The sequence below is a fragment of the Heterocephalus glaber genome, unplaced genomic scaffold, assembly GCF_053883595.1.
Source record: "Heterocephalus glaber isolate CG9 unplaced genomic scaffold, H.glaber_assembly_v1.0 deba00001481, whole genome shotgun sequence".
In the NCBI taxonomy this organism is placed as follows: Eukaryota; Metazoa; Chordata; class Mammalia; order Rodentia; family Bathyergidae; genus Heterocephalus; species Heterocephalus glaber.
Genome location: NW_028258317.1, coordinates 53,018,076 through 53,042,495, shown reverse-complemented (window position 1 = coordinate 53,042,495; position 24,420 = coordinate 53,018,076). Strand labels below are relative to the sequence as shown.

The 24,420-nt window shown below is 38.3% G+C and overlaps 1 protein-coding gene, 1 non-coding gene and 1 pseudogene across 10 annotated transcripts in view; 1 reads left to right on the top strand and 2 right to left on the bottom strand.

The window, feature by feature from the left end:
• The window catches only part of Smc5 (structural maintenance of chromosomes 5), a 105,947-nt gene extending 88,934 nt beyond the window's left edge, over window positions 1-17,013 (bottom strand). For 3 of the 8 annotated variants that reach the window (XM_004838450.3, XM_021252721.2, XM_087184095.1), the window contains exons 1-3: window positions 16,747-17,013; window positions 11,686-11,827; window positions 6,735-6,787 (exon numbers count right to left, since the gene is read on the bottom strand). In XM_004838450.3, the coding sequence (XP_004838507.2) occupies window positions 6,735-6,787; window positions 11,686-11,827; window positions 16,747-16,922 (371 nt within the window). In that variant the 5' untranslated portion in view covers window positions 16,923-17,013. Of the gene's footprint in view, window positions 1-6,734; window positions 6,788-11,685; window positions 11,828-16,746 lie in introns of those variants that run through there. The other 5 variants (XM_021252722.2, XM_087184094.1, XM_021252723.2 and 2 more) reach the window with 3 other exon arrangements.
• LOC147825963 (small nucleolar RNA SNORA63) lies at window positions 15,523-15,654 on the bottom strand. The gene has a single exon (XR_015440161.1). It is a non-coding gene; the product is annotated as a small nucleolar RNA SNORA63 (small nucleolar RNA).
• LOC106008818 (kelch repeat and BTB domain-containing protein 8 pseudogene) overlaps window positions 16,985-24,420 on the top strand; it is a 97,158-nt pseudogene continuing 89,722 nt past the window's right edge. Inside the window, exon 1 of the transcript XR_001183007.3 lies at window positions 16,985-17,158. The product of XR_001183007.3 is annotated as a kelch repeat and BTB domain-containing protein 8 pseudogene (transcript). The remainder of the gene's footprint in view (window positions 17,159-24,420) is intronic.

The window sequence follows — 24,420 nt, the reverse complement described above, 5'->3', positions numbered from 1 at the left end:
TGAGAGAGGAAAGAAATACTGAAGAGCATTTCTGAAGAGTAATACTGAAGAGTGGCACAAATAATATGAGAATACAACAAAAATAAGTTTAAACATACAGGTAATTAGGATACATGCAAATAGACTACATACTTTAAGAGACTAATACAGACACATTTTACCACACAACAAAGTAGAAACAAATATTAAAACTGTAACAACAAAATCATTACACTACAGTTAGAAACAACTTGGGCCGGGGATTTAGCTCAGTGGTTCTGCTGCCTGCCTCGCAAGCGCAAGGACCCAAGTTCGATCTCCAGTACCAAAAAAAAAAAAAAAAAAGAAACAACTTGTTTGTGTTAAGAAAAGATTGAACAATTAGAGTAATATAACTAGGGCTGGGGATTTAGCTCAGTGGCACCGTGCCTGCCTTTCAAGTGCAAGGTCCTGAATTAGATCCCCACTACCAAAAACAAAACAAAACAAAAAAACTAACTGTATATCATTTCAAGAAATCAGAAAAAAACCCCAAATCAAACAAACTGCAAGAAAGCCAGGCATGGTGGAATGTTCAAGCCCAGCCCAGGCAACTTAGTGAGACCCTGTCCCAAAATAGAAAAAGTGCTAGGGATGTAGCTTGGTAGGAGAGTACACCTGGGTTAGATTTCCCAATACTAGTGCTGGGGGGAGGGGCAGGGGAGGATGGGAGAGGAGGAATTCGTTGTTAAGTTTAAGGTAAGAATATAAATTTGTGAAAAAGAAAATCATGACATATAAGAAAATGCAAAAATTAGCTGACTGAAAGACTATTATGACAGACTGATTAAAAAAAAAAAAGAACAGCCAAGTGTGGTGGCGCACACCTGCAATTCCAGCACTCAGGAGGCTGAGGCAGGAGGATTGCTCCAAGTTCAAGGCCGGCCTGGGCTACACAGTGAGTTCAAGGGCAGCCTGCCAACCTGAATTACACAGCCAGACCCTGTCTCAAAAAAACAAAAACCAAAAAAATAAAAAAAATGAATGCAACTACAGATGACACAAAAATTATGTAACATATATGACAATAGATGTCATTAATAAACTATAATAATGATTCAAGAAGAAATAAAGTCTAAATAATTCCATTACCAATAAGTAAACCTAATCAGTACAGTTAGAAAAAAAAATTAAATCAGTAGTTAGGAAAGTGTTTTCCCCAACCCACAATAGTGTATATTAACTATACAGCATATTGGGTTTCACTGTGGCTTTTTAATTTGTTTAGAGATGGTCTGGCTGTGCAGTTTTGGCTGGCCTTAAACTCACTAAGTAGCGTAGGCTGGCCTCGAACTCCCACAGATCCTCTTGCCTCAGCCTCACAGAGTGCTGGGATTACAGGTATGTGCCACCACACCCGGCCAATATGTCCTGAAGATCTTTTTTTTTTTTTTTGAGATAGGATCTTGCTATGTAGTTCAAACTGGCCTTGAACTCACTATGTAGCCCAGGTGGAACTCATGCCAATCCTCCTGCCTCAGCCTCCAAAGTGCTGAGATTACAGGTATTTGCCACCACACCCATAGTGGCATTTTCATACTTCTATATAACATACTATGAACAATTATTTAAAGATTTAAACATTTCTGAAATTGGGATACACATTTCAAACTATCTGTGTCGGGTTAACTGGAAACTGTAAATGGTAACATCCCAGTTCAATAAAATATGATTTACCACAAAATGAATTTCTAATATTACTTCCCAAACCTCCTGTAGCAGATTTCTATACCTGTCAATGGAAATCTTACCATAAGCATGTCAGAAACAGAACTGTGGACTCTTCCTTAGTGCCTTTTATCTTCTCCTACACCCATGTCTAACTTGTGAACAAATTCTAAACTAGGCATTATATTAGTCACTTGACTGAAGCCCTTGCTTTTTAGATCTGCTTAAATTTTTTTTTTTGGACCAGGCATCGAACTCAGGTCCTTGCTCTTGCAAGGCAGGCAGCGGAACCACTGAGCTAAATCCCCGGCCTAGATCTGCTTAAAATTTAAGATAGATTATGTCATCGAGCTGTTCAAAACCTAGTAGCCTCACATCTTATTTCAAAAGACAGTAAATATCAGATCCCTACATTGGCTACAAGGTCCTACAAACTGACAGCCTGATATTTTTACACCCTACCTTTCACTATTCCCCTCCTTCAATGTAATCCAGTCACACTGGGGACCACTTTAAGGCCTTAGTATTTGCCCATCTCTCTGCCTGAAATGTTCTTCCTCTCAAATATCTCTATGTCATAACCTTCCTGTTATATTGTGGGTCTGGGTATCGCCCCAAAGCCTCATCCAGTCAGAGATAGGTGAATCTGGAATGTGTGATGCTGGGATTAAGGGTATGTGATTACTAAACCACTACTCAAGAGTGAGTGGTTTGGCACCACTCTAGTCCTGGCAGTCTGAATAAGATAAAGGGGGCAGAAAGATGCTGTTAAACTCTCTTGTTACCTTTGCTACCTTGTGCATGCATGTCATGCTATTTTTCCTCTGTAATGCCTGTTTGTCATCGCTGCCTTGGAGCCACCCGATTATGGACTAAAACCTCTAAGAACTGTACGCCAAATAAGCCCCTTCCCATCCAACTTTGGGTGTCAGGTATTTTGTCTCAGCAACGAGAGAAAACTAACACTTCCCTTCTTGGACTTTTGCTCAGATGTTGTCTTCTCACTGAGAACTTTCTTTTCTTTTCTTTTTTTTTTTTTGGTACCAGGGATCAAACTCAGGATCTTCCGCTTTCGAGGCAGGCACCAGAACCACTGAGCTAAATCCCTGGCCCTCACTGAGAACTTTCTTGATCACTTCATCTAAAACTGGAATACTCTGGCACTCCTGCTCATATTTCCTCCTGTTATTTTTCTGTGCAGCAATTATCACCAACTAACATAGTATAACGGTATATTTTACTTATATGCTGCTAACTATAAATTCCACGAGGGCAGACTATTATATCTCCAATGTATAGGTACTGAAAAAAGTATATATGCCAGAGATTATTCTATCACTTATGAATACATGGCCAGTTTACGTATTTGATTAACAGCAATAATCTCAACAACTAAAGATGACTGTTTTATGCTTGGTATTCTCATGAACACCTGGACACTAGAACAAACAAGTAATCACAATGTAACCACATGGAGAATAGGGAAAGGGAACCTCCCTTTGCGCCAGATTTGCTAACAGGGTTTTAGTCAATGGCCACAAGAGCTGGTAGCTACTGTATACTAACATACATAACTTTTTAGATAAGAAAACAGCCTAGCGATTTAGAGCACAAAATCAGGAGGGCCTAAGGCCTGCGATCACTATTTAATTCACAAATCATATATCCACCATTTAAAGTATACACATATTTTATAATAAAATATACATAATATAAAATATATCATTTTAACCATCTTCAGGTATTCAGTTCAACAATGGTTTCTGGTATATTCACAAGGTTGTACAACCATGACCATTATCTAATTCTAGAATACTTTCATCATTTTCCAAAAAGAAATCTATACTCATTATCCACTCATACCCTAGGAAACTACTAGTCTACTCTCTGCTTCTATGGATCTGTCTCTTTTGGACATTTCATATAATCAATTTATAGCCTTCTTTTGCTCAGCATAGTGTTTTGAAGGTTCACCCATAATACAGCATGTATCAGTACCTCACTCCTTCTTATGGCTGAAAAATAGGTTATTGTGTGGACATACCACCTTTACTTGGTCATTCAACAGCTGATTGGGTTGTTTATAATTTTTTACTATTAAGATTAGAGAAAGCAGCCCAGTGCGGTGGCACACATTTGTAATCCCAGCACTCAAGAGGCTGAGGCAGGAGGATCACTTCGAGTTCAAGCTCAGCCAGCCTGGACCACACAGCCAGACACTGTCTCAAACCGCTCCCTCCAAAAAAAAGATTAGAGAAAGCTAATTTTGTGTAAATGAGTAAACATTCTCTATAATAGATACTACTGAAATAGAATAACTAGCTAAAAGGGTGTGTGTGTGTGTGTGTGTGTGTGTGTGTGTGTGTGTGTGTATATCACATATATGTATGTATATATGTATATGATATATTTATACATATTCTAAGTGCTGATAGATATAGCCCAAAGTAATATATTGGTTACACTCCCAAGAACAGGGCATAACAATATCTACTTGCTTATGCCTTCAAATAGTTTAGAATTTTAAATTTTTCTAGGCTGAAAAAAAATTCTCATTATCCTGATTTTCTTCTAACTAGTGGGTTAGCTGCTATTTTATGTTTATGGGTCATTCATTTTAAATTTCTTTGCTCATTTTTACATTAGGTTGTTTATAATCTTTACTGATTTGCATGAGACATTGGTATTAGTAATTTTAAGACCTGTCCCCGTTTTTCAATGCTAAAAATGTTTTCTTCCACATACCACTCATTTTTTGTTTTGTTTTGTTTGTTATTTTTGAGTCAGGGTCTCATTCTGCAGTTCAGCCTGGACTTGAACACAAAGTGATCCCCTGCTTTAGCCTACTGAGTATGTGGTGCCACTATACCCAGCTTCCAACTCGTATGTAACTAGAGTATCATTATTTTTAGTTGGGTTTTTATAGAACCTAAATTTATTATTTCTTATGGCTATTGGGACTCTTGTTCTGTTTAGAAAGGTCTTCTCCTTTCCCGAGACTTTATCTTTTTTTTTTGGTACCAGGGATTGAACTCAGGACCTTGCACTTTCAAGACAGGCGCTGGAAACACTGAGCTAAATCCCCAGCCCTTTTTTGATTTTTTTTTTTTTTTTGTCAAGACTTTAAAGTATTCCACTTTTTTCCTATTATTTCCAAAGTTATATAATTTTTCCTTAGTATTTAATACACCTAAATTCTATTCATCTGTAGAGTATCAGATAAAATTCTAAATTCTTTTTAAAAAAACAATAGCCAATTCAGTTTGAGTAATTTGTATCTCTCATATTGTGACATATTAAAAAATATACATTTAGCCTTTGCCTCCATTCCTAGTTGCCTCCTAATCCCTTACAATTTCTTGGGTGACAAGAGTGTCTTTTCTACTCTTGGTGAGCTCCTAGACAGGTGCTGGTCACCAAAAAGACCAAACCATGATTAAAAGTTTGGAAAACCCCACCACTACACTATGAGAAGGGAAGGTAGAGACTGAGAGCCCAAGTGATGAAGTTCCATAAAAATCCCTTAACTATGGGGTTCAGAGAACTTCTATCTGGTAAACACATCTATGTGCTGGAAGGGTGGTGCATCCCACCTCCATGAAGAGGGGAGGACCTGCACTCAGGACCCTTCCAGACCTTTCCCTCAGAATCTCTTCACTTGGCTGTTCATCTATATCCTCTATGATAGACCTTATAATAAACTGGTAAATCTAAGTAAAGTTCTATGAATTTTATGAGTTGCCTTAGCAAATAATCAAAACCAAGGAAGGGGATCCAGAAACCCCAATTTATACCTAGGTGGTGAGAAGTATAGGTCACGACCTGAAACTTGCAAATGACCTCTAATGTGAGTGGCAGTCTTTAGAACTGAGTTCCAAACCTTTGGGTTCTGCACTAACTCTAATTAGTGCCCAAACTGAATTGCAGAGTGTGGAGAAAGTGGTGTCAAAAGTGTACTGTGTTGTGTTGAATGTGAAAATAAAAAAACAGCCATCTTTAGATAAAATTCTCTTTAGTTCTGTTCCCACTTTCTCTATTCTGCTCCTCTCATCTCCCTAAACTGAAAGTCAACTGGATTCCAGGAAAAACAGGCTCACTAGACTGAAACCACCACAAACAGAGACAACCATTTCATTGGAATGGAACCACTCTTCCAGCTATGAGGATTCTTCCAGAGCTAAGGACCAAGAATGAGAATAATAATCACCTCAGCTAACCTTCAAAAGCTGGCCTCTTGCTTTTGTAGTTTGCCAGCCTGATCTTCTTCAGCAGACTGGGCTCCCTCCAGATGCTCAAACTAAGGAGTCCTTTTCCTGTTTTTCCTCACTGTCCTTTGTTAAGAGCTGACCTGATCATCATTAGCTCTTCAAGCTAAAGTCCCTTTCCATTTTCTCTTACATTCCAATTTAAGCTTTTTCCTATTTTTTTTTTTAAATCCACAAAGACTAAATGTATATATACCAAAGCTGGTCAACTGGTTTCAGCACAAGTACCAATTCTGATTCATCAGAAATAGTTGCGAAAAGAGGTCAAAGGACAATACTCAGGCTTGAAAGAAAAGGAACTCATAAGGAAGGGCATGAAAAATGATAACAAAAGTGCCAAGTATTTGTCATACATGAAATTCATCAAACTATTAAAAGTGATTAGTCCTAGAAGTAAATTATAACAAGAAAGCTTTCATTTTCAACTCACACACTTCTTTTTCTGCATTTCTTTAAACTTTCAAAATCAGCCAAAAGCTGATTATTTTAAATTGTAAAAAGTATTGCAATTTCTTAATGAATATTTAGCAGTGGTATAATTTCATTACCTCCTATAAACTTAGAATCTTGTTAAAAAATTTTCCAAAATAAAATTCTTACAATTTACATTATAAGAGATGAGTTAAAAAAGAAAGTTGTTTGGATAAAGTAATCTTTAAATATTATTTCTAACATTTATGCAACAATACTATATCATACTCTTTTCCATGGTTAATTAGGAAAGCATAAGATAAAATAAAAAATTGTACATAAAAAGGCATATCAGCACTTTTTAACACTTACAATTCAATTTCAACCTTGCCTTTGGAACATCCTCTCTTCACAAAAAATCCAACCTAAGAGAAAGAAGAAATGGTAAACAGTGTTATGACATTCCCATGTCAACATAAATTGGGTGAAACCATCGTTACCTGCCAAATCAAGATTTTTTTTCAAGAACTATTTAAATGTCCATTCCCATTACTTTCTAAAGGTATCATTCCCAGATCTGGGTCTCTCCATTATGCCCTCCCTCAAATAAAAATAATACTAGTCATTAAAATTTATGTAACTCCTATGTCCCGGGTAGTCAGGCTCTTATAAAGCTTGTGACAAAGCCAATAAGTGGCAGAAAATGGATCTGAATCTGGATAACCTGGCTCTAGAGCCTGTGTAGTTAGTCACTATACTAAACATTCTCAGAGGAGAAAACATGTCCTATAATATAATCACAAAGCACTATGCTTCTTAATCCTACTGAAGATTTCTACAGCATTGCATAAATTAAATATTAATGGCCATTCTAATGTTACCTATCCTCTTATTAATTAGGATATAATTATCATCAGGTATCTTTTTTTAAGGAGAAATATAATTGCCACTTATATAGTAAAATAGACATATTAGAGCTATTTTCTACATGACTATAAGCTTAACCATAAAAAAAGAGCCTGGGCCTAAAAACATCAGACTAGATCTTACATTGGGCTACAACTAAGTGATTAATACTAAGAATGAAGGCAACTATACCTTGCAAATAATCTTTTTAACAGTGGTAATGACAGCGGTAACAATTATAACCACAAGAGCGAACATTTATTAAGCATCGAGTATATGTTGCTGTGGTAAGCACTTTACATTTTTCTCTTCATTCAATACTCAAGAACGACCTTAAGAATATAGTGGTACCTCAGTTCATGAATGCTTTTGTTTGTGAATAATTTGGTTCGGAAACAGAAGCTGTAATGGTTGTGTCTAGATGCTCCCCAGAGCCTCCCACAGTCACAGGTAGGGCTTCTTTCAGAGGTGGCTGAATAAAGAGTGTGTGACTGATTTATGGTACAGTGCTAGGCTTGAGGGCACTAGGATTAAGGGTATGAGTGCTCCTGTTGGTAAGTAGTCTGAATAAGATAAAAGGGGCAGAAAGATGTTGTCTCCTTGTTGCTTTTGCTGTCTTCCGCCACCATGAACTACTGCCCCTCTGCCATGTGCCACCCTGCCTTGGAGCCAGTTGATTATGGACTGAAGCCTCTACAAACTGAGCTAAATAAACCTTTCCCCCTTTAACTTCAGGTGTCATATATTTTGTCTCAGCAATGAGAGAAAAGTAACTAAGAATTGTTTGGCAAAATTTTGATTTTGTTAGCAAAATCTGCATCAGGTGACAAACATGAACACGGCCATTTTTTTTGCACGAACACAAATGTGGCCAGTTTCCCCAGGATTGTGGAACAAATTAAGTTCATAAACCAAAGTACTACTGTATATACTATACCCATTTTATAGATGGTGACATTGAGGCCAAAAAAGATGAAAAGAAAGCCTGTCCTTGTAATTAGGGACAAGAAAAACATACTATTAAAATAGGCTTGCTGAGGGCTGGAGCATCCCTTAAACACTAAAACTGGATACTCAAAGGGCTGCAATTTGTGGCTAGAAAACACAGCATTTCACAGACTCCCTCAAAAATTCTACCACTCCAGGATCAGGAAATGTGGTTCCTTTAACAAATAAAACATGGGAAGGTTGGTAAAAACTGATATAGCCCAATTCATCCAAACTGCACAGACCTGGGAATACAATCCAACAGACCAATTAGACAACAATCTAACTCATGGCTGTGCTCTGACAATTAAAAAACTATACATCAGGGCTGGGGATGTAGCTCAGCGCACCTCACCTGCCTGGCAAGTGCAAGGTCCTGAGTTTGATTCCTGGTACCAGGACAAAAAGAAAAACTATACATCAATATTCAGAAAAATCAGAGCTGATCTCATGGACATTACTCCAAGCTCCTTGTCTTTGTTCTTTGTTGTTCTGGTTTTTCTGAGACAGAGTCTCACTATGTAGCCCAGGCTGGGCTGAACTCAGAGCAATTCTCCTGCCTCAGCCTCTGAAGTGCTAGGCTTACAGGCAAGCACCACCATGCCCCACCCATTATCTTTGAAACGGAGAAACACTGAATCTGCATCACGGCCTAAGGTCACAAGGCTAATCATTAATAGAAAGAAGCTTCTTTTTCTACCTCATAAATGCCTCCAATACATCATTTTAAAATTTCAATAGGTTTATTTACAATTTTAAGGGGTATATGGTTCAATTGTATAACCCTACATTAAATTTTAAGTCAAACTAAAAAGCTTATACCATTTAGATAATAACAGTACTACAATATTCTCAGTGGTTAAAGTTTTAAAAGTATCTCCTATAGTGGGTGACAATTCAATTCTCAGATTTTCTTTTAAAAATATTTTTTTGTTGGGCCAGGGATTTAGCTCAGTGGTTCCGCCGCCTGCCCCACAAGTGTTAAGGACCCAAGTTCGATCCCCGGTACCAAAATACACACACACACACACACACACACACACACACACACACATATACAAACTTCATGTACTATTTATAGAATAAAACAACTGTGTATCTATCACCAATTTAAGAAACTTAAGTCATTAAATCTGATATTCTTTATGCAACTCACCCCAAATCCAACCTTCTTTTTCCCCTCAACAAATGTAGTCTGTATGCTAATTCATTAATCATTTTGCTTTTCTGTAGTTTTACTAAATACACATATATCCCTGAACACTAAGTATATTATTTTATTTTTTGGTCTCCTGTTAAAGTTATATACGTAATCTTTCAAGATAGCATTTTCACTTAAAATTATGTTTTTGAGATTTAATCATTTCATGATTCATTTTCTCCTATGTTTCGTGATTTTTAGGCATTAATTCATGAACTTCTTAGAATATTAAGGACGAGATTGAAAGATTTACATTTGTTCTGCCAAGTATGTGGAGATATTACTAACTCAAACTACTTGAAATTAAAATTGTAATTTATGCTCTCTAGGCCATATAGATAATATGAATTCTGGCCTCAAACATGTTAAGGCTGTTATTATGAATTCTTTGTACGATTTTCTCACCACTCCCCCCCTTTTATACCTAATAATCATGTAACTAAATGTACTATCTAATTCTGTGATACTGTTTTTGTTCTTCACACAGGTCTTATCTTCTAGCCCTTCTCTACTTTCTAGGACCTGTGCAAACAACTCAAAGTCAGACCCGAAGGTACAAGGTATCAGCAAATGCCCCAGAAAAACTATTCCAGAACTTGCTTCTATCCTTCACACTATTATGTTTCTGCCCTTGGTAAATTTATTCTGCATTTCCACAAGCCCTGCAATGCATTTAAAAAAATGACATTATTATATCTAGCAATTCAGTTATTAAGTATTTGGAGAAGTCACTAAAGTGTATGATATTTCTAGACATAAAAAATATCCTAATGGATCAAAGATCTAAATATTAAAACAGAAACACTAAACTTCTGGAAGACAGACTAGGTAGAACACTTGAGAACACAGCAATAGGCAAAGACTTTATGAACAAAACCCAGACCACACAGAAAATACTCAAAGAATCAACAACTGGGACCTCATCTTATTAAAAAGCTTTTGCACAGCAAGAGAAACCACCAACAGAGTGAAGAGACAACCCACAGAGTGAGAAAAAATTTATTACCAGCTATTCAGATAAAGGACTATTATGCAGAATATATAAAGAACTCAAAAAAATCAGATGCCCCTAATTTAAAGACCGAATCAAAAAAATGGGCATCTGAAATGAAAAGATACTTCTCAGATGAAGAATTAGAAACAGCAAATAAATATATGAAGAAATGGTCAGGGCCAGGGATTTAGCTCAGTGGTGCATGCCTCCCAAGCGCAAGGTCCTGAGTTCAATCCCCAGTACCAGAAAATAAAGAAAAAGAAAACATGTTCAACATCACTAGTCATTTGTGAAATGCAAATTAACACAACACTGAGATTCTATCTCACTCAAGAAACAATGGCTGCTATCAAGAAGTCAACCAATAACAAACACCAGAGGGGGTATGGGGAAAAAGGAACCCTTCTCCATTGTTGGGAATGTAGACTGGTGCAACCACTGTGGAAATCAGTGTGGAAAGTTCTCAAAAAACTAAACCTAGAGGTTCCATTTGATCCAGCTATTCCTCTTCTTGGTGTCTTCCTGAAAGAATTAAAACCATCACACCACAGCGATATATGCACACTTTATAGCAGCACAGTTTACAATAGCTAAATCTTGGAAACAGCCCAAATGCCCATCAACCAACAAGTGAATAAACATATGTGGTTTTTTAATACAATGGAGAACTACTCTGCCATAAAGAAGGGTGAGCTTCAGACATTTATAGCTAAATGGGTGGATGTTGAGACCATACTCTTTAAGTGAAATAAATTGGACACACATATTTAAATACCACATTGTTTCCCTGGTGTGAGAAACTGAAAGTGGAAATAAGGACTAAAATGTTTAACAAATATTGAGAAATGGAAAGAAAGTGTTCAAATGGGAAGAAGAACAAGGGAGGAGGGAGAGAGGAAAGGAAGGGACAAGAAAAAAAATGAAAATAGAAGGAAAAAAATGAAACAAAGCTTTTATATATAAGGTGGGGAGGGGACATGGGGGGAATGGGATAAAATAAAAGTAAAATTTATTTCAAAAATGATTACAATACTGCAATATAATAAAAAATATAAAGAAAAATAAATTAACCTGCACCTACCAAAAAATATCCTTCTAGCTTCTACCTACCAAAATCATCCCTCATATTCATCACTATAAATTTACAATACCCAAAGAACTGAAATGTAGAAACTCATTAGTTTTTAAAAGCAATTAATGACTGAATTTTCTTAAAAAGTAATTTGTTAACTCACCTTATCTGCCCGTCCCATAAAAGCAGGTTTGCCTGCTAATCCAAGGCAAATGGCACACACGATACTTGACTTCCCTGTTCCATTAGCTCCAATAATCATGTTCAAGTGGGGTCCGGGAGATACTTCACAGATATCATAGGTTCTGAATTATATAGAAGTGAATCAACAAGCAGAGATAAGAGAAAAAATATTTTCTTTACAAAAACACTTTTTCTTGCTTTATATTATCATTATCTACAATCTTCCTCAAATTCACTTAAAAACCTGCTAACCTTACAAATTTAATGTGAGGGGGTTTGAGGAAGGGGTAGGTGCTGGGATCAAACCAGCACTTTGGCACATGTTAGGCAAAAACTCTACCACTGTGCTACATCCCCAGCCCTGTAAGTTTCTAATAAACTACAGAAGGAAAATCTATCAGGAGAAGAAATGAAAAAGTGATAATGCATATCTAAAATAAGAACATCTGTGAGAAAATAACCTTTCACATCCCCTTTCAGAAATAAGTCTGCCCAAAAAAGCAGTTTGATAAGCCAGGTGTGGTTACATATGCTTGTCGACCAAGTACTAAGGAGGTTGAGGCAAGAGGACTGATCTCTGTGAATTCAAGGCCGGGCTGAGCTACACAGTGAGACTTTGTTTCATAACAAACAGACAAAAAAGTATAGTTTGATATAATTTTCTTTTTTAAATAATTACAATATATGAAAGACTGTATCAAAGCTACTGGACAAATAATTTAAAAACAAGTTTTATATGAAACAAACTTTCTTAAATCTATGATTTTATATTTGTATTTCTCTTGAATTAAAATGCCTTAAGAGCCATTTCTCATATTTTAATATTCGGAAAAATCCAACTAAATTATTCTTATTTAACTTAGAAAACTGGAGCCAGGCAGGGTGGCTCATGTCTGTAATCCTAGCACTTGGGAGGATGACTGATGTAGGATAGCTTTGAGTTTGAGGCCATCTTGGGCTATATAACAAGAACCTTTCTAAAACAAACGAAACAAACAAAAAGGGTCCGGGATTTAGCTCAGTGGCGCCACACCTGCCTTGTTTACAAGCACGAGGTCCAGAGTTCATGCCCCGGTATTGGGAATAAAAGGAAAAAGAAAATTATAAAACTGAAGATACATATCCACCCAGTAATTTTATTATTAACTTAAGAAAGTAACATTAATTTCCTTTAGCATGCTGCCAGAAAATTCATCAACGCATCTACTGTTTCTGTTCAAATAATTTTTATCCCTATAGGAGAAAGCAAGAATGCAACACCATCAAACATGTTCATAGTATTTCTTCTTATCATAAAGTTGCTTGCTATTTACCTGTAATATTCCTTTACACCATAAAGTTAATCTAACTCCCTGCACAGTTAGCATCTAGTTCTTATTAGTATTGGGAATAGCTTTGGCAAATTGTGAAGCAAACTCTGACTCAGGCATTCTAATTTGTCTCAGGTATTCTCCATAACCTCAGGTGGTGTCTACTTTCTGACTGCCACCCCAAATGACTAACACATGCAATTACCCCCATAATAACTCTATTTGGATGTCCCACCAAAATTACCTTAAATTTAACACATTCAAAACTAAATGCAAAATTTTCCCAAGACCACTCTTATGATCACTTAATGAATAGTATCTTCATCCTGTTGCTCAAATCAGAAACCTAGATTTTTTTTTGCATCATCTTTGATTCTTTCATCTCTTTTGCCTCTACCCACAGCCAATCATCCATCATCACCCATCATCCAATCAATCACCAAGGGTCCCCTAAAAGCCTCATGCGATCTTAGATGGGGCTTTTCTGAGGTAGCTGGATATAAGTTGTATAATGCTGGGATTAAAGATGCCCCACCTTGGGTATAAGTGGTACCAACAAAAGGCGTGTAGCCTGGATGAGATAAAAGGGAGAGGCAGGCTTGTTGCTGGTGCTTCTGGTGTTTCACTGCTTGCTGCCTTCTGCCTGCCTTGCTTTGCCATGGATTGTTTCTCCCCTGCCATGGCCCTCTGCCATGCTACTCTGCCTTGGAGCCAGCTGACTATGGACTGAAACCTTTGCAAAGTAAGCTAAATAAACCTTTCCTCCTTTAATTTTGGTTGGTGGGTATTTTGTCTTAGCAACGAGAAAAGTAACTAAGACACAAAGTCATGTTGTTAGACAAGTAAATCTGATGTAACTTGTTAAAAAAAAATAAAACAAAAGATCCATTGTAATTTACCCCTAGCGTCTTTTCTCACTTTCAATCTCCTTTCTTATTCTGTGCTCAGACCCCTAAATTCTACCTATAAGATACGGTATTTCCTTGAAGGTGCGTGTGTGAGTGTGTGTGAGTGTGTGTGAGTGTGTGTGTGTGTGTTTGGCAGTACTGGGGATGAAACCAGGGCTTTGCACCTGCTAGGAAAATGTTCTCCTATGAACTACATCCCGAGATCTTTTTAAATTTTATTTCGAGACAGGGTCTTGCTAAATTGCCCAGGATGGCCTCAAACCTGTGATCTTCCTCCTGCCTCAGGTTCTTCAGTAGCTGAGATTACTTACAGGCATGCACCAATAGGCATGGCCTCTTCCAGTCTCTTGACTAGCTTATGCTTCCCTCTTTCTCCAACACTTTGCGTGCTATTGCTTCAGCCTAGAAATCTCTCCCTCCACTCCCAACTAGGTTTACTCATAGGAACCCCTCCAGATCATCTGAGTTCTCCAGGTCTACCCCTCACACTTCCTAACTAATTCTCTAAGCCTACCACTCCATACTTCACTCCTAAACTCAGTCATTAAAACAACTAAAATTTCACTTAGCTCTGTACTTTCCAGTCACCTTTTCTTTCTCCTCTTTACACCCAAGCTTTACTTCCTCGTTCCTCATTGATTCTTCTCTGGTCTGCAGTTTTCTACTGCCTCATTAAGGTGTCAAAGATTTCCTAACGTGGAATGCTCTTTCAGTCCAGTTATCTGACTTTAACAGGCAGTATTTTTGAAACATTTTTTCTTAGCTTCTCTGGTTCTCCCATGGTTTTCATTTTATCTCCCTGAACAGCTCCTTTTTAGTCTGTGAGCCAGCTCCCCTCTCTTGCATGTAGGCTTTCTGTTCCTCCAATTTATATTTCCTTTTGGGCAATCTCAACAAATTCGGTAATGTTATTACCTATATATGCATGATTCTCAAATCTCTGACTTGTTTACATTTTTCTCTGAGTTCCAGATCCTTATAAATTCTGCCTATAGAACATCTCTTAGATATCACACAGAAAACCAAGTCACAGGACCTAAAAGACATTTAATATTTCTCCTCAAACTGAACAGTACCTGACCAGTTAGTGAAGACAGAGACTTAAGAAAACTTTTGCTGCAATCCTCTTGTCCCTTCATGCCTCACTATATAAACCAAGATCCTACTGAATCTCTTGCCTCTCAATTCCTACTCTGCTCAAACTCTCTCACCTTCATATTAGAAAAATCTTCTTCCCTTCAGTCTTAAACTCTTCAACCCTTCAACCCTCCACAGTAAAAAAACAAAAACAAACAAAAAACCCTCCACAGTGCTTCCAAGTGGACACACACCCACATGTGATTCCCTGCTTAAAACACATCCAGCCTATCCTGTAATCCCAGCACTCCAGAGGCTGAGGCAGGAGGATCCCGGCAAGTTACATAGTGAGTTCAGGGCCAGCCTGAACTACAAAGGGAGACCCTGCCTCAAAAAAACAAAAACAACAACAACAAAAACACATCCAGCCTGCCCAGAGTTATGATAAAGCTGAAATTTCTTTCTTTTTGTAAACAAACCTTAATTGAACAATCTCCACTCAAGCCAACATTTAATTTTAACATGTATGAGACCAAGTGTCCCTGGGTGCTACACAGGTATAGCAGACAGGTATAGTTAAGAAGCAACATTATTTTGAGCAGGGGGAACCACAACACAGTACTTAACAGCTATATTGCAGTCTGAATCCTGCTTGAAGCTAGAATTTCTTAGCACAGCAAATATATTGACACTCAATGGTTGCCTATCTCTGTCTACATATTCACTAGAATCCTACGTTGTAGTCATACTGAAACACCCGAACTTCCTAAAACTCCAAACTTTCTTTCAGGCAATTCCTACTTCTAAGACATTCATACTTTCTTTACAAACTTTTCATACTTTCTCTACAAACTTCTCACAACTGTGAATGAAATTAAACACTCTCTCAAGGCATCTTGGTACACACCTTATCTTCTTCGTTTGACTATATTTACTGATCTGGATTCAAAGAGCAATTCAATTATGTATTAGCTATGTAAACCTGGACAAAATTAACCTAAGCTTATCTCATCAATGGAGACAAAGAGTTACAAATAAAAAAACAAAGCAATGTGTTAAACAAAATACCTAATTCTGTACCTGGCACATGATAAATATTTGGGGAAAATAATAATGGAATTGCTACTCCAATTCTGTGATGGGTATGCCACTGTGTGTAAATTTACATTTAAGAGGGGAAAAAAATGAACTGTAGGCGCTAGACAGACATATTTTTGTCGTAACACATTTAGATTCTAAACTAGTAATTAGTTGTCTAATGGAGAGAAGAGAAGCCAGGGAAGAAAGCTGTATTTGTTGGGGTCAAGGGTCTGGTGGGAGGTCCAACAACTGAAAGTAAGGTTTAACTCTGTGGGTACACCTTGATCATTACCATCTCATCTTCTCTCTATCCACCAAGCCAATGCCTAGACGTAAGCAACCTGCCACAGCACGACTGTCACTCCAACTTAAGGGCGGCCTCTCTCCGAATTCCCGGGCCAAGACTTTTGGGAACTGCAGACCACATCCCTTTATAGCTCGCCATTCCCAGCGGGCAGACCTAGTCCCTTGGTACCGCCCCTGACTGGTATACGACGCCTTCAAAAAAGGTAGGTGAATGAATTTTTTAAAAAATTACACAAGACACATCTACTACGGCTACGCGCAGGGCCTACAAAAGATCCTCACGGGAAGCCGCGCACGAATTCCCGCTAGACTCGCAGGCGTGCACGCCACGCACCCCTCTCGCCGCGGCCTGGCACTCACAGGAAGTTCTCCATCGCGATGCGGACGATGGAGCCCTCCACGAAAGGCCCAGACGACGGCAGCCGCGACTGCAGAGGGCCTGAATTCTTTCTCTTGCTCAGGACTCCGGAGGGAGGATCTGCCGGGAGTGCCCTCTTGGAAGCCAGGGTCGGCGTCTTACTGCCCGGGGTCGCCATCCTGCCTCCTCTACGCCCCGCAATAGCCTCCGTTCCCCCTCAACCCGCCGCTCCCGCGCGAACTAACCGATGCGCGACCCCGCCGCGAGCCCGCGCGCGCCTGCGCAGTAGCGACCCGGCGGCGTCAGCGCGCGCTCTCCTGGCCCAGCCGCGCGGAATTAACTACTGGAGGCCAGAGGCTCCGGAAATGCTTTTGGGCGGAGATGTGACCCCTTTCTGCATTTCCAGGCTTTTCCGTAAGTTGTGCGTTTGTTTTAAACGTCAGGAAAACACTTTCATTGTGAAATCCACTTAAGCATTCCCGAGCCTCTGTCGAGTGTGGCGTCTTGCTAGAGTCCGCCTGGGCGTCCCCTAGAGAGAGCGCCAGGGAGAGATCATTCCTGACTCGGTCTTCTCTGCCTCACCTCAGGCCTTCGTCTCAAAAACCAAAACTGAACACACACACACCCCAAACCCCGATGGCTCTGGGGCCACCTCTCCCGTGCTTGGCCCCTTATGCTCTCAAACTTGCGAGGACTACGCTGCAGCGATGCCCTCTGCGCCGCCTGGCTCTCTAATTCTTGGTTAAACTTCCTCCCCGAAATTTCTAGAAATCCCCCAGCTAGACCGCGCTGGCTCCATTAAGAGGTAGCCCTGTTGCAGTATACACAAATTAATCTAGCTGGCTCCCTCCTTAAAGCAGAGGCGCACTGAGTGACAGGGTGGTGGCGCATGCCTTTGGTCACAGCACTGGGAGACTGAGGCAGGAGGATCTCAGGTTGGAGCCCTGCTTGGGCAACTTAGTTACTTGTCGCAGTCCTGCCTCAAAATTTAAAAGGAGGGTGAGGAGGTGGGTGGCGCTAAGACTCTGGGTTCAATCCCTAGCACAGAAAAGATAAAGATGCATTCATTACATAAAGTCTGCCAAAGTTGCATCCCTTTCAGCTTGTATTCTAGCCTGGGAAATAGGAAAAGAAAGAGTGAACTAACAAATGCTGACGATAATTTAAAACTGCAATAGGTGCTTCAAAGTAAATAAAACTGGGTGAATGTGATGGAGGGCGAAAAGGGGGTGCTGTTTGAGCTAAATCGTGAGGGACCAGAATGTAAAAAATATGAGGAAAGAGCATGTCTAGCTTTTTGTTTGTTTCGAGACAGGGTCCCCCTATGTAGTTCAGGCTGGTCTTGAACTCACAGTGTAGCCCACGCCCACCTTGAACTTATGGTGATCCTCCTTCCTCAGCCTCCTGAGTGCTAGAATTACACGCGTGTGCCACTACACCTGGCTTTTATTTTTTAAAGGGAAATAACATGAGGTAGTTCACGTTCTGGAATGAAGAAGGGAAGGCGGTGTGTAACTTCAGTGGTGTTCAAGGTTCCATAGCAGAGCCTTGGCCACGGTGGCAGAGTCTGAATTTTATTTTGTTTTAAAAAATTCTTTTATTGGTACATTTTAGGTATACAATGCATTTACATTTATCATTGGGAGCTTGTACCTTTACATGACATATCTTGGTTCGTATTTTTTCCCCATTCCCCTGCCCTCCCTTCACCCCCTTCCACCCTTCTCTATTTACAAAGACTTTGTTTCCATTTTTTCTTTTTCTCATATTTTTTCTTTTCCCTTCTTTCCTTTCCCTTACCCCTCCCACTTCCCCTACCCCTTTGGACCTTTTCTTCCTATTTCATATTATCAATTACTGAATATTATTTTAAAACCCATAAGGGCCTAGGAGTATGTAGCTGAATGGTAGAGTGCTTGGCTCTATGCTTGAGGCTCTGGGTTCAATCCCCAGAACCACCAAAATAAATAAATATAAGCAATGGGGAGCAATGGGGTGGTTTTATGCTAGAGAAGGATGTGATCTGATTAGTTTTTAAGGGATCATTGTATGGTTGCTGGATGGAGAATTGATTAGAGGCATTAAATGTGGAAGTGGGGAGTCATTTAAAAAACAGAACACCCCCAACGGCACCACATCTGCTCTGCGTAAAAGCTATAACCAAAGACAGAATAGCTAAAAAGTATATCAATTTGTCAAGGACTAGAAACTTTTTTTAAAAATACAAATTCTTGGAAACAGCCCAAATGCCCATCAACAGACAAATGGATAAAGAACATGTAGGGTTTTTTAAAAACTATAAATTAAAATAAAGAATAATTTTTAAATGTTCAAATGGCAGCCAGTAATGAAAATACCCAGTGCTTCAGAGAGCAAAATACTATTCTTCCCTACACTGTAAGTATTTTTTAAAAAGTAACTTGGAACTCTGACTCAAAAGCCTTAGAAGAGTCAAATTCTTTGAAGAAGTAATTAGATTTCAGGGAATTTATTCTATGGACAAGTGAGGGCAGGGAACCAGTCTTATTGTTGATCATGGTTAGTTCTTTAGTGCAGTACTGAAAATGTGTTTCTTAATAGTTGAGAATGAGCCCCTGAACTTGTGATGATTTCATAATGCAGACACACTGTGAGTTCTACGCAACTAGTCAGTCATACTTAATACCATGCTTTAAAAAGGGAAATGTCCAGCCAGGGATTTAGCTCAGTGGTTTTGCCACCTGCTGTGCAAGCAGAAGGACCCGAGTTCCATCCCCAGAACCAAAAAAAAAAAGTAAAATGTTACTTGTTTTAGTTTTAATTACAAAGAAACACATGTTGAATGCAGAAATTTTGGGGGTATAGAAGAGCAAAGACAAGGGGAAAAACTTGTAATTCCTATATTCAAAGTAATCATTAAGATTTTGTTGGTTTTTTTAAACTGTATATCCTTTTATTGGTACATTTTAGGTAAACAATATAATGACATTCATCATTGGAAATTTGCATCTTTACATATTCTCTTGGTTCTTATTTTTCCCCCTTCCCCTGCCCTCCCTTCAACCCCTTCATCCCTCCCTATTTACAAAGACTTTGTTTCCATTTATTCTTTTTCTCATATTAATTCCATTCCCTTCTTTCCTTTCCCCTACCCCTCCCACTTCTCATTCCCCTTTGCCCCTTTTCTTCCTATTTCACATTATCTATTATACCTTTTAATCCTTATTTACACTTTCAGTTTCTCACACTAGAAAAACTATTTGGTATTTACACATATGTGTCCTATTTATTTCATTTAAGAGTATCACGTCTATGTGCATCCATTTAGCAATAAATGTCTCCAATTTCTCGTTTTTTATGGCTGAGGAATACTCCATTTTATAAAAAAAAAGAAAAGCCCACATTTTGTTTATCCAGTCTCCAGTTGATGGGCACTTGGGCTGCTTCCAAGTTTTAGCTATTACAAATTGTGCTGCTGTGAACATGGGTGCACATATATCACTGTGGTATGATTCTTTTAATTCTTTGGGGAAGATCCCCAGCAGGGGAATAGCTGGGTCAAATGGGACTTCCAGTCCTAGTTCTTTGAGGAATCTCCATACTGACTTCCACAGTGGTTGCACCAGTCTGCACTCCCACCAGCAATGGAGAAGGGTTCCTTTCTCCCCACACCCCAGCCAGCATTTGTTATTGGTTGATTTCTTGATAGCAACCATTCTTTCTGGGGTGAGGTGGAATCTCAGTGTTGTTTTCATCTGCACCTCTTGAAAGACCAGTGATGTTGAACATTTTTTCATATATTTATTTGCTGCTTTTACTTCTTATTCTGAGAAATGTCTGTTCATTTCAGATGCCCATTTTTGAACTGGGTCTTTGAATTTGGGGGATCTGGTTTTTTTCAGGTCTTTATATCTAGATAGTAGTCCTTTGTCTGAGGTACAGCTGCTAAAGTTTTTTTCCCACATTGTATGTTGTCTGTTAGCTCTGTTGGTGGTTTCTTTTGCAGTGCAGAAGCTTTTTAATAAGATGAGATCCCATTTGTTGATTCTTTCTGCTAGTTCCTGTGCTACTGAGGTTTTGTTCATAAAGTCTATTCCTATGCAAATGTCTTCAAGAGTTCTACCCAATTTATCTTCCAGCAAGTTTAGTGTTTCTGTCTTAATATTTATATCTTTAATCCACTTCCATCTTAGTTTAGTGCATGGTGATAGGCTTGGGTCTAGTTTTAATCTTTGGCAGGTTGAAATCCAGTTTTGCCAACACCATTTATTAAAGAGGCTATGTTCCCTCCAGTGATGATGATTGGCTCCTTTGTCAAAGATGAAGTGGCTGAGTATGTCTGGAGTTGCTTCTGCATCTTCTACTCTATTCCACTGGTCCTCAGGTCTGTTCCTTTGCCAGTACCATGCTGTTTTTATCACAGTAGCTTTGTAGTACAGTTTCAAGTTGGGGATTGTGATACCCCCAGCCATGTCTCTGTTGTTTAGAATTGCTTTTGCTATTCTAGGTCTCTTCTGGTTCCAAATGAATTTTTGGATTGTTTTCTCTAGTTCTGTGAAGTATATTGTTGGAATTTCAATTGGCATTGCATTGAATCTACATAGTAGTTTTGGAAATATGGTCATTTTCACTATATTGGTTCTTCCTACCCAGGAGCAAGGGATGTCTTTCCATTTTCTTGTATCCTCTTCAATCTCTTTTTTCAGAGTGCTATAGTTTTCAGTGTAGAGGTCTTTTGCTTCCTTTGTTAGATTGATTCCTAGATATTTCATTGTTTTGGATGCTATTGTAAAAGGAATTGTTTCCCTAATTTCTCTCTCAGTGAGTCTGTTATTTGTGTACAAGAAGGCTATGGTGTTTTGAGTGTTGACCTTGTATCCAGCTACTCTACTGAATCTGTCAATTAAGTCTAGAAATCTTTTGGCAGAGTTTTTTGGGTCTTCTATGTAAAGTACCATATCGTCAGCAAATAATGACAGTTTAACTTCTTCCTTTCCTATCTTTATTCCTTTTATTCCTTTCTCTTGTGTAATTGCTATGGCTAATGTTTCCAGAACTATATTGAACAGGAGTGGTGATAGTGGGCATCCTTGTCTTGTTTCTGATTTTAGCGTGAAAGTTTTCAGTTTTTGACCATTTAGTATGATGTTGGCTATTGGTTTTTCATAGATAGCCTTAATCAGGTTAAAATACAGACCTTCTATTCCAATTTTCTCTAGGGTTTTTATCACGAATGGGTATTGGATTTTGTCAAATGGCTTTTCTGCATCTATTGAGATGATCATGTGGTTTTTGTCCTTGACTCTGTTAATATAGTGTATTACATTTTTTGATTTACAAATGTTGAACCATCCTTGCATCCACGGGATAAAACTGACTTGGTCAGGGTGTATGATCTTCTTGATGACCCTCTGTATTTAGTTTGCCGGTATCTTGTTGAGGATTTTTGCATCTGTGTTCATTAGGGAGATTGGCCTATACTTCTCTTTTTGGGTTGGGTCTTTCCTTGGTTTTGGAATCAAAGTAACACTTGCTTCCAGGAATGAATTTGGAAGCCTTGCTTCCCTTTCAATTTCCTTGATGAGTTTGAAGAGTTATGCATTGGTTCTTCTTTAAATGTCTTGTAGAACTCAGCAGTGAAGACATCAGGAGCTGGGCTTTTATTCATTGGTAAATTTTTAATTAATTTTCAGTTTCACTCATTGTAATTGAGGTGTTTAGAATTTCTATATCTTCTTCATTTAACTTTGGCAATTCGTATGTATCTAGGAATCTGTCCATTTCTTCTGCGTTTTCCATTTTATTACAGTACAGGTTCTCGAAGTAGGTATTGATGATCCTCTGGATTTCTGTTGGATCTATTGTGATTTCACCTTTTTCATTCTTAATTGCATTTATTTGTGCCTTTTCTTTCCTTTTTTGATAAGGATGGCTAAAGGTTTATCAATTTTATTTATTCTTTCAAAAACCCAACTTTTTGATTCATTGATTTTTTTTGTGTTGTTCGTTTAGTCTCCATTGAATTGATTTCTGCTCTGATCTTTATAATTTCCTCTCTTGTATTCACTTTGGATTTGTTATGCTCTTCTTTTTCTAGGAGCTTGAGATTCTGCATTAGGTTATTTATCTGAGTTTTCTCTGTTTTCCTAATATGGGCATTCACTGCTATGAATTTCCCACGTAGAACTGCTTTCATTGTGTCCCATAGATTCCTATATGTTGTACTGGCATTATCATTTACTTGTAGAAACTGTTTAATTTGTTCTTTAATTTCTTCTGTGACCCATTGGTTGTTCAGGAGGGTGTTATTCAGTTTCCATGTGTTTATGGGGGTTTGCGATTTCTTATGTTATTGATCTCCAATTTTATTGCACTATGGTCTGATAATATATAGGGGGTAACTTCAGTTCTTTTACGTTTACTTAGACATGTCCTATCAGCTAGCAAGTGGTCTACTCTGGAGAATGACCTGTGTGCAGCTGAAAAGAATCTGTATTCCAATTATGTGGGGTGGAACACTCTGTAAACATCTGTTAAGTCCATTTGTTCAATAACTTGGTTCAGTTCTAGAATTTCCTTGTTAACTTTTTGTCTAGATGATCTGTCTATTTGTGATAGTGGGGTATTGAGGTCCCCCACTACAATTGTGTTAGTGCTTATTTGGTTTTTCATGTCCATTAATATTTGTTTTGTATAGTTCAGGGCATTCATATTTGGTGCATATTTATTTAGGATTGTCATCTCTTCCTCTTGAATTGTTTCCTTCACAAGGATGTAGAGACCATCTTTGTCTCTCTTAATTAGTTTTAGTTTGAAATCTACTTTGTCTGCAAATAAGATTGCTACCCCTGCTTTTGTCTGGGTTCCTGTGGCATGAGGAACTGTTTTCCATCCTTTCACTTTCAATCTATGAATTTCTTTCTGAGTTAGGTGTGTTTCTTCTATACAGCATATTGTTAGATTTTGCTTCTTAATCCATTCTGCTAGTCTGTTTCTTTTGATTGGTGAATGGAGGCCATTAACATTATAATTGATAAATATTGATTCATCCTTGTCATGATGTTTTACTTTTGTTGGCTCTTTTATTTATTTTTCCCCCTTTCCCTTTAGTTTCTTACCTTGCCTGGTGGCTGCCTTCTATTGGGCCTCATGGAGTTGTGACCTTCATTGCTTTTTTCTAGGATATTGTTTAGAATTGCTTGTAGTGCTGGTTTGGTGTTCATGAAATTTCTCAGGTGTTCTTTATCATGGAAGTATTTAATTTCCCCATCAATTTTGAAAGATAATTTTGCAGGATACAACAGTCTAGGTTGGAAGTTATTTTCCCTTAGGGCTTTAAATACTTCACTCTAGGCTCTCCTTGACTTGAGGGTTTGTGTTGAGAAGTCTGCTGTGATTCTGATGGTCTTTCCTTTGTAGGTGATTTGTTTCTTTTTTCTAACTGCTTGTAAGATTTTGTTCTTCTGTTGGGTTTCTGGGATCTTGACTATTATATGTCTAGATGTAGTTTGTTTTTTTTTTTGATCATGACTAGTTGGAGTTCTACATGCCTCACTTATCTGTATGTCCAATTCTCTACCTCTGCCTGGGAAGTTTTCTACTATTACTTCTGTGAACAGTTTTTTTTATGTCAATTGTACTTTCTCCTGTTTTTTCATGGACTCCTATCAGTCTTATGTTATTCTTCTTTGCATCAT